A 10,427-nucleotide genomic window follows, 5' to 3' on the forward strand; every position below is an offset into this window, starting at 1 on the left:
CAGGGCATGTGCTTTCTTATGTAATCCCTAATCTGTAAATATCTAAAAAAGTTACTTGCATGCAAACCATATTGATCCTCTAGCTGTCTAAAGTAGGCAAAAGTGCCATTTATGAATAGGATTCCAATAGTCTAAAGTCCTAAGTCCCTCAGTTTTGTAAAAGCAGCATCCATAAATGAAGGGTTTCTTCTAATTGGTAAAAGGAAAGGTATGCTTTACTTATTCTATGGGCTTTTTAATTCCACAAAAAGGGTATAAAAATGGAATCTAGTTGTTTAAAAAAAAATCTTTGGTGAAAATATAGGGATGTTTTGAAAAAGATAAAGAATTTGTGGGAGAGAAGTCATTTTAATAATATTAAATAGGCAGGGATCTCCAGAATTGAATATTATTTTGCAGTATAGTCACTAGATGCAGTAAAATTAGCTATAAATAAAGACTGAACATTTTTTGTGACTTCAATTCCTAAATATGTAAGTTTATGTTGCATTATTTTTAATGGAAAGGTTTGGAGAAATATCTCTGACCTTTGTAGGCATTAATTCACTCTTATACCAGTTGACACTGTAACCTGAATATGTGCCGTAATGACAGACCATTTCTAAGATAGTAGAAATAGTAGACTGAGATTTAGTGATATATACCAGGATAAAATCAGCATATAATGATATTTTGCTTACCGTATTCATGTGCTATATCCATGTATGTTGGGGTTAGAGCGGATAGACTGTGCAAGGGGCTCCAGGGCTTGGGCGAAGAGTAGAGGGGATAGTGAGCAGCCCTGTCTATAACCTCTATATAGACAGAAAGGAGGAAAAAGAATTATATATTTCTTCGTAGAATTGTTTGAATCTCTCATTGATTTTATTAGGTGATGTTAAAATGTCTCCATTTTCTGACTTGACTTGACTTTACTTATCACTTTTTATTTTTCTTATTTGTCTTGCCAGCATCTTGTATCAAATTTATATTTAAATCTTAATGAAAGTATTTTCTTATAAGCTTCTTTGGATGAATGAAGTTTTTTATTCTTTATTTTAATTTCATTTTAATGCTGAGAATCAGAAAACAGCCAGAATATACCAATGTGTGTATACGAGAGGTTTATATATATATATATATATATATATATATATATATATATATATATATATATATATATATTTTACACATCTAAAATGCTTTGGCAGTACTGTAAAATTTGTATAGTTTTTTGATATTGTCCCTAAACCAATAATCTCTTATCCCTAAACATATCTCGTATTTCACCCACGGAGGTTACAGGTCAACTTCGGTTATCCATCTATATTAAAAACAGATGGCATAGCACAAAATTTTTTTGACATTTAGTGGCACCATAATTTCTTCTAAATTTGAAAATAAGAAATAATAGATGTTAAGCTGTTGGAAGACACGCAGTCAAGTGTGTAGAGAGATTCGAGCAGGGGACTCAGGACACAGCCCTGTGGGGCTCCTATGTTGAGGGGTGTGGAGTTGGAGATGAAATGGCCTACTTTCACCACTTGAGGTCTGCCAGTGAGGAAGTCTAGAATCCAGTTACAGAGTGAAGAATTCAGGATGAGTTCCATGAGTTTAGAAGCTAGCTTGATGTGGACTATAGTATTGAAAGCTGAGCTATTATCGATGAATAGTAGTCTTACATAGTTAACTGAAAAGGGTCTAAAGTATCCGGGATAGAGGTGTCACCGTGATTTTGCCAAGTAAGAAATGCTCCTGGATCAACATATTTTGATGATCCTGGATCGACATTATTTTCCAAAAATGTAGACTTAACCCAATCTAACCCTACTCCTAAACCTAACACTACCCATTATTTATTCCTAAAATCAGTGGGAAATGATAGCTGATTAACAAGGGTGAAGAAGCACCTAAGCCCAATTGTAAGCCTAAAATATATATTTCTTGAAAAGTTATATCTCAACTCTGATTGGTTGATTGGAATATTGTTCCAGGATCAACAAGGATGTTGATCCAGGAACATGTTTTACTTGGTGAAATCACACTCGCCGGGATGGAGGAGCAGATGTAGTTTTTAACCAGTCCCTCAAAGACCTTCATGACTATTGATGTGAGGGCAACTGGACGATATCCATTCAGACAAGAAGGTTTATTGTTCTTAGGCACAGGGATGATGACAGATTTTTTTAAAGGAGGTGGGAACCATGTGAACCACAGTGCCAGTGTCTCTGTCTGCACTGTCAGGCCAGTAAAATAATACATAATACACAATGAGTTTTAATTCCAGATTTATTCGTTCATTCTTAACCCAATTGCAATAACTTTAGGAGCTACAGTCTTTATACACAAGCTTAAAACTAACTTAAACTTAAAACTAAATTTTTCTCCTTATCTCATACCATGTCCCTTTAGGATCTCCATGAAATCAGAACACGGTAAAAGGTGGTTGATACAATCAATAATGGCAATCAATGATTTAATTTATATCATATGATATATAAGAAAAAATCTTAGAGATTGTTCTTTTTGGGAGAAACTTAATATTTGAGTTAGTCTCAGTCTCAATCTTAAAACTGTTGGTTTAAAGATGAACTTTATTTGCTTTGACAACTCTGGATGTTTCGTTGTCTTGTCGTTTACTGTGGCTGGTTAAGACTTGAAGATTTTATGGAGAAGAGCTTTTATTGCTCGACAATATAACTGAGTCAAGTTTGATGAGGACGCTGCATTGCATTTGAAGTGCAGGACCTGAACATTAATGTGATTTCTGACATATGTTTCTTGTATGTCGAAGAAGAGAAGATGATTGAGTGAAACTTTTCCCACATGAAGAGCAGTAATACGGCTTCTCTCCAGTGTGGGTCCTTTCATGTCTTTTCCAAGATCCATAACTACTGAATGTCTCGTCACAATGTGAACATTTGTAAGGTTTTTCTCCAGTGTGGATTCTCTGGTGCAGTCTGAGTTCAACATTTCTAATAAAGGACTTCCCACAATCAAAGCACATATGATTCTTCACACCGCTGTGTCTTTTCTGGTGATTTTTTAAATGTAGCAGCTGAGCAAAACTCTTTTCACACAAAGAACACTTGTGATGTTCCTTCTTTGAATGAACTATCATGTGGTTTTTCAGGGATTTTGCACCAGAAAAGCTTTTTCCACACTGATCACAGTTATATGGTCTTTCTCCAGAATGAGTGATCAGATGTGATTTTAAGTTGCTTAGATTTGCAAAACTCATCCAACACTGATCACACACATAAGGCTTCACTCCAGTGTGGATCCTCATGTGTTCAGTAAGGTTCGTTTTCTGTGTGAAACTCTTCCCACATTGATCACATGTGTATGGTTTCACTCCACTATGAACTTTCAAGTGAACTTTTAAAACTCTTTTGTAGGCAAAACTCTTCCTGCACTTCCTACATTTAAAAGGCCTCTCTCCGGTGTGGATTCTCATATGATCCGTTAAGGCATTTTTTTGAGTGAAAGTCCCTCCACATTGATCACACGTGTAAGTCTTCTGTCTGGTGTGAACTATCATGTGGAGTTTAAGACTATGTTTGTTCATGTAACTTTTTCCACACAGATGACAAATGGGCTTTTTTTGCCCTTTTGCTGTTCTCTGTAAGAAATTGCTTTCAGTCTGTTTCTGCTCCGCTTCACTCAGATCTTCACTCTCCTCGTTCTCTTCCATCATGTCTAAATTGAAAATAAACATTTAACTTTAAGTAAACCATGAATTCAAATACAGAAATGTATATATATCAAAAAGTATGATTGTTTGGATATATTTTTTTTTTAAATATAAAGTATGTGTCTCTGGAAATTTACATGAATTGGAAATATTGATCTTCTAATTATTATTTTTAACATTATTATCACAAATCCCATGTTTTGCAGTGAGAACTATTCAATGTTTAATTAACTACACAATTATCTAGGGCTGCCCCCTAAGAGTCGACTAATTGTTAGTCAACCAGAAGAGGCTTGATTGACCAAAATTTTATTAGTCACTAGAAAAAAATATTTACAAAATTCCACATGCGAAGTAGGCCTAACGCAGTTGGAGAGATTGTTTACAGCTAGTCTATGGTACATCGACAGGCAGGACATCCAAATGCTTTACAGTCATTCATCTACCTCTCAAATAATGCTTATCATCTGAAATATGCAAGTATTACCAACTTTACATGGCTGCTCAAGCTAATGTTAACCTTATGAAATACGCGCAATTCTGTATGGAAGCCGAACAGCGCGCTCTCTGCAAGACAGATGGATGCACCAAACTAACTTGCTCTTAAAATACTCCCTCATTTTTCGTCATACAGATAAGAGTTATACAACTTTCAAATCTGTTAAGACTCTACATTTATTTGTGTGCACTAACAATACTGTGCTTTTGTAAAATAATGAAAGCAAACATGTGCTTCCTGCCATCTCAGTCTGTGAACTTGAACGCAAAACTCTGAGTAGATCTTTGCCTTACAAACATTGTCTACTTTTAAATGAACTAATTCAAATGGAAAACAAATTCTCAGATTATGTAATCCATATGAAAAATGAATACAGATTCATCCACTGCAAAGTCAGTGTCGCCGACTTTATATTTTAATCCGAAAACAAAGAAAGCACTAGTTTATCAAATAAGTAAAATGTTAATGCAGTCTCCAATGTTTATGTATGTACTTGAGCGCTTATTAGGCTATGTATTCAATTAAAGGCTCATTATAATGATTTAAATGGTTTATTAATATATGTGCGATTAGTCGACTAATGCTTCAAATGAGAGACTACTAGTTGACCGGAAAAATAGTTAGTTAGTCAATGGCAGCCCTACAATTATCTAATATAACATTGATATTAAAACATGTAATAATGCAATAACTAAAAAAAATAGATGGTGTACATGAACATGGTTTGTGTAAGATTAACAACACAATATTAACTGTTTGATAATGCTGTCAAGCCAAGGTATATGATCTTAAAGACAACCCTGTATGAATCTTTTTTCAAATCAGCCCATGGTTTAAACCAATGGTTAAACCAATATTTCCAAAGTGTTACTTTTACTACAGTTAGATTAGATTCGATTTTTACTTCATTGTCATTGCACATGAAGGGTACAAGGCAACAAAAGGCAGTTAGCCAGAAGTGCAGTAAGTACAGGATATACAGTGTCAACAAAACATGATTTTGATGAAGGGAATGCATCAGCAGCTGATGTGACTTAGTTGAAATTACAAATAATTTGCTCATTCATGGATCTATGTATACTAAATAAAGCAAGGTTGTACTTGAACTTACATTCAAGCTATTTTAATTTTTTTTTTTTTTTTTTTTTTTGGTCATTGTAAGAATCCACCCACTGGCCCAAAAAGCGGAATCCAGTGGCCTGGTCAAATGTTTAATGTGTAATTAGTCTTTTACTTGCGATTTTTTTTTTTTTACTTTTAGTCTATCTGTCTGACTCAATTCATGTGATGATTAAATATAGGCAATATTTTAAATTAAAAGCTGATCACAGATATCAATTGTTTATTCATTTAGAAATTTGAGTATTCTGGAAATGCCATGCTATACAGTGTGATCTATGGGCACAATGTGTTTAACCAATTACATTCCAGAGACTCACACACTGCATAGGGGTTTCTGGATATAGAATACCAAAATAGTGTTTTGTCACGTCACTTATTCACTCAAATAAGAAAAAACAAAAAGAAATCTTCAAATCAGTTTGGTTGGTTTGGTTTTGTTGGGTTCTTTGTCCCAAGGTAACATCTGGCTGGAGCCAGATAAACATTTCCACAGACCCCTAAAGAGGAACACACCCCCTCCTCAGCAAGACACAATTCTACAAAAGTTTTCAATGTCTCATAATATAAGCTACTACTGTGAAATTGACACCAATTTACCAATTGCAAAAAGACCTTTAAAATTATTCCAAACATGAAGGGGTTCACAAGACGCATTATATGTGCGATAAAGATATTCTTAATTAACTTTGAGGGAAACCTTTTGGGGGACATCAAAGATGAGTTTTAAGGGATAAAATAAGTAACTGCAGGGGGATTTTAAAATTTAAACATTGTTTGAGAAAAATCAAAATTGTAAAATGTATTGCAAGTTATAAAATATTATTTATATAATGTTATGGCACAGCTTTTAATACTTTGCTAGATACAACCACTAAATCTAATTGAAAACTGTTTTAGGTTCTATAACGCTTATGTTCTTCAGCATCATAAATGTAGAATCAAGATTAAACACCAACCTCTTTGTTCTTCGGGATCTTCATGTTCCATTCTGCAGGGTTCTGAGTCACTCATGTTCTCAGTGTTCTTTCATGAACTGTCTTCTTCACTTGTAGACTAATGGGAATGTTCCCCAGCATTTATTAGGGAATTGCTTGTGGGAGGAGCTTCACTGTTGAGTTTTTTTTAAGCAGCAAATAACACATAGCTGAATGCAACGTCATGTAGCTATAGATTTGTCTTTTAATGGGTTTTTACATTTTTTCTCTTTTTATATATATGAAACGTGGTTTATCACAGACTATAAAGGAATAAATGCTTTATAGTTAGATTACAGATTTATTAAATGTATGTTTTCTAGGTATGACAAGTCACATAGTTGGCCTCAATGTGACACCAATAAAATGAGCTTTACCTGGCTGTTTACAGGTGATCTAAAGACATCAGCATAATGAATGAGGCGAAAACAAGCCCTATTGACATTTAGTATGGAGGCATTTTAGCATGTTAATAGTGACAATAGCTCATCAACAGAGATCTCACTTTATTTATCTCACTTTGTAAATGTTTGTGGTAGAATCATATATATATATATATATATATTAGTCTCCAATGGAGTTCCATTAACAATAACATGTAAATAACAATAGCAACATATGTCAGTATGAATCGAAATAAAAGTTAATATAATATAAGTTAATAACCATAACCTCATTAAGTTTAATGTATGTGAACAAATTTCATATTTAAGAAAAAAACATAGTTTTATTAAAGTCATTGTTATTGTTTAATTTAATTTGAATCTTTATTATTTCGCTGATTTGTGTAATATGGATTATAGACATTCATATATTCCACATTGCTTATAGGTATACTGTGTTGTGGGTGTGTTGGATGATTACTGACATACATTATATTTCTGTTGAGAAACTTTCTTGGTGAACCAAAAACAATCATTCTGGGAATGTTTTGGTAACCAAAAAATGTACTTTGAGACTTTGTGCATGCTTTAGGTATGCATGTGCTTAAATGGACAAATATAAAACAAAAATATGTCAGAATGTTTCACTTCACTTAAATACATTCAGTTATGTTTTAAGGGAACACAAACAGTTGGGAAAGTAATTAAATGTTTGTCAGCATATAAGATCTGTGTACTCTGTCCTTAATAGCACAAAAAAAAAAAAAAAAAAAATGCTGCTGTGATTTATTGTTAATAAAGCAAGATGGAAAATTTAGAGATTTTTTTTTCATTTGTCTTCACTGAATAATTTTAGTAGCTTTAAAAAACGAAGTGCTCAATTCATAATGTGAAGATTATGCATTGTTTTATTGTTACATTTAAATTTTAATTCTGTACATTAGGCAATTAATTAAATTGTTTATTTCAATTTGTATTTTTTTCCTATGTTGTATTTGTCCTATTGTTTGTAATTTTTCTGTTTTTACTGTTTCAACTTAAACTTTTTGATGTTTGTTGACTTGTTAGCCCATATTTCACAGCTTTATGCAACAAAAATACTTTGTTTAGATACAATGTGTAAGTGATAAAAAACATTTTGAATTCATTCCGTTTATTCTCCACAATCTAATTGTTTTTTAGGCTACAACCATGTTGTGATTTGAGTGTGACACATTGTAATAATGAATAATTCTGTTCTCTTATCTATCTACAATATTAATCAACACAATTACAATATCAAGAGAAACAAAAATTATGATTTGTGTCATAATCATGCAGCCATGGCATAGATAATAGAAGGGTTATCACTGCTAATTATCACATCACATACAGCATTAGCCTTACTGACAAAATCGACTGGAAATACACGTTTGAGCTGACATTGCTTGTCACATTGTGAGGGCAAGGGCTTTCTTCGCTGTAAATTATCTGGTGCAGTTTCAGTTTGGCGCATGTAATAACATTTTTCCCACAATTAAGTACATTTGATCTTTCACACCTGCAACTTTTCAGGTGTATTTTAAGAGCACTCCGCTCCCTAAAACTCTTTCCACACAAAGAACAAATGTGTGGCTTCTGCTCTGCATGAACTTTCAGGCGGCTCTTCAAGAGTAATGATGAAAGAAATAAAAATTCACACTGATAACAGTAAAATGTTTTTTTCTCTAGAGCGAAAATGCAGATGCAATTTTAAGAGATGGCATGTGCAAAACTCTTCCCGCACTGATAACATGTGTTTCATGAACTCTAGACACTTCACTTCAGTGGTGAGAATTTTCCAGAATTTATTGATGAATTGGTGTGTTATACGAGCAGATCTGCCCAAATAGAAAATAAATCAGTTACTGAACTGGTTTAAAATAAATCCACACAATTTAAGCATGTTTTTTGTTTATCCATCTATGAAGATAAAAAGTTATTGATTTTGTTTAAGGTTCACATTGTAAGTATTTCTATTTTGTTTGTGCGTAAAAATGTTTCAATCACTTTATCTTTTGCTTTATTTTCCCTATAAACAAATAGACAAATAAATGCAATAAAAATGAATAAAAAAAGTAAAAGTATGAATAAAAAGGAATAATTAATTCAGAAATAAATGTAAAAAATTATAACCAACATATATCACTCCAATTAAATTCAACATCATATAGCTGTGTTTATGATCATCAGTGTTTAGATTTTTGTTATTCTTACATGAAACATTGTTTCATAAATGTAGGGTTTTTTGTGCCACATCCAGTTTAGGCAGCCCAACTTTGAATTAAATAAATGCTGTCACAGATATCTTGTAGATATGGTGATGGAGTAGTTTGTTCAGGCTGTTCACAGTTTACAGGTGATCTGAAGACATCAGCATAATGGATGAGGCGAAAATCTGAGCCATTGAAATGCAATAAAGGCATTTCAGCAGCTGTCTGTGACAAAACAAGCCTTACGGGATCATCTGCTATGATGGCTTTTGTTCTATCCACTTAAATGATAGAAGTACTTGGGCTGTCCAATCTATTAAGAAAATAGTGAGGTCAAAATATAAATTTAATGTAGGATCTTGAAAAAATCTTATCGTGAAAAATTTAAAATATATGAACAAAAACTATTTTTAAGGTTTGGGCTCATAAACATTAGGTCACTCACACCCAAAGAAGTTGTTGTAAATGAAATTATCACAGATAATAGTTTTGATAAACTGTTTGACTGAAACCTGGCTAAAACCAAATTATTATATTGGTCTAAATGAGTCGACTCCACCAAACTACTGTTATAAGCATGAACCCCGTCAGAATGGTCATGATGGAGATGTTGAAACAATATATAGTGATATTCTCAATGTTACCCAGAAAACAGGATACAGGTTTAACTCATTTGAAATACTTCTGCTTAATGTTACACTGTCAGACATGCAAAGTCAATCTATTGTGTCTCTTGCTCTGGCTACTGTGTATAGACCACCAGGGCCGTATACAGAATTACTAAAATAATTAGCATATTTCCTCTCAGACCTATTGGTTACCGTTGATAAAGCGCTAATTGTTGGAGATTTTATTATTCACTTTGATAATTCAAATGATGCATTAGGACTTGCGTTAAAATCATATTTCCTATGTCACAAAAACAGCATTCATCCATCTTAGAAACATTGCAAAGCCATGAAACATGTTATCTGTTTCTGATGCAGAAAAGCTAGTTCATGCATTCATTACCTCTAGACTGGACTATTGTAATGCACTTCTAGGTGGTTGTGCTGCATCTTCAATAAACAAGCTACAGGTACAAGGTCAAGAAAATATGATCATATTACCCCAATTTTACAGTCTCTGCACTGGCAACCTATTAAGTTCAGTATCAGTTACAAAATATTATTACTTACTTAAAAGGCCCTTAATGGTTTAGCTCCTGCATACCTAACTGGTCTTCTGCCACACTACAATCCATCTCGCTTCATAAGGTCACAAAATACTGGACAAACAAAGTCCACTAAAGGAGGTAGAGCTTTTTCGCTTTGGCTCCCAAACTCCGGAATAGCCTTCCTGATAATGTTCGGGGTTCAGACACACTCTCTCTGTTTAAATCTAGATTAAAAACACATCTCTTTGATCAAGCATTTGAATAATGCATCTCATAATTTTGGACTGCAGTTATATCTGATGAAGTGTGCATTATTATTCTTTAGTTTGGGTTAAACTAATTAAATTTACTTGGCTGGAACAGCAGCTACACTCATTATGACTCTTTGT

At 33.3% G+C, this 10,427-nt stretch overlaps 1 protein-coding gene across 1 annotated transcript; it reads right to left on the bottom strand.

Moving 5' to 3' along the window:
- Positions 1-2,734: 2,734 nt before the first annotated feature.
- On the bottom strand, positions 2,735-3,344 carry LOC113040780 (zinc finger protein 554-like). Its single transcript, XM_026199033.1, has one exon. The coding sequence runs from the start codon at positions 3,266-3,268 to the stop codon at positions 2,735-2,737; it is 534 nt and encodes a 177-aa protein (XP_026054818.1). The 5' UTR covers positions 3,269-3,344.
- Between the last annotated feature and the right edge of the window lie 7,083 nt (positions 3,345-10,427).

The sequence above is a fragment of the Carassius auratus genome, chromosome 22 (genome assembly GCF_003368295.1).
Source record: "Carassius auratus strain Wakin chromosome 22, ASM336829v1, whole genome shotgun sequence".
Taxonomy (NCBI): domain Eukaryota; kingdom Metazoa; phylum Chordata; class Actinopteri; order Cypriniformes; family Cyprinidae; genus Carassius; species Carassius auratus.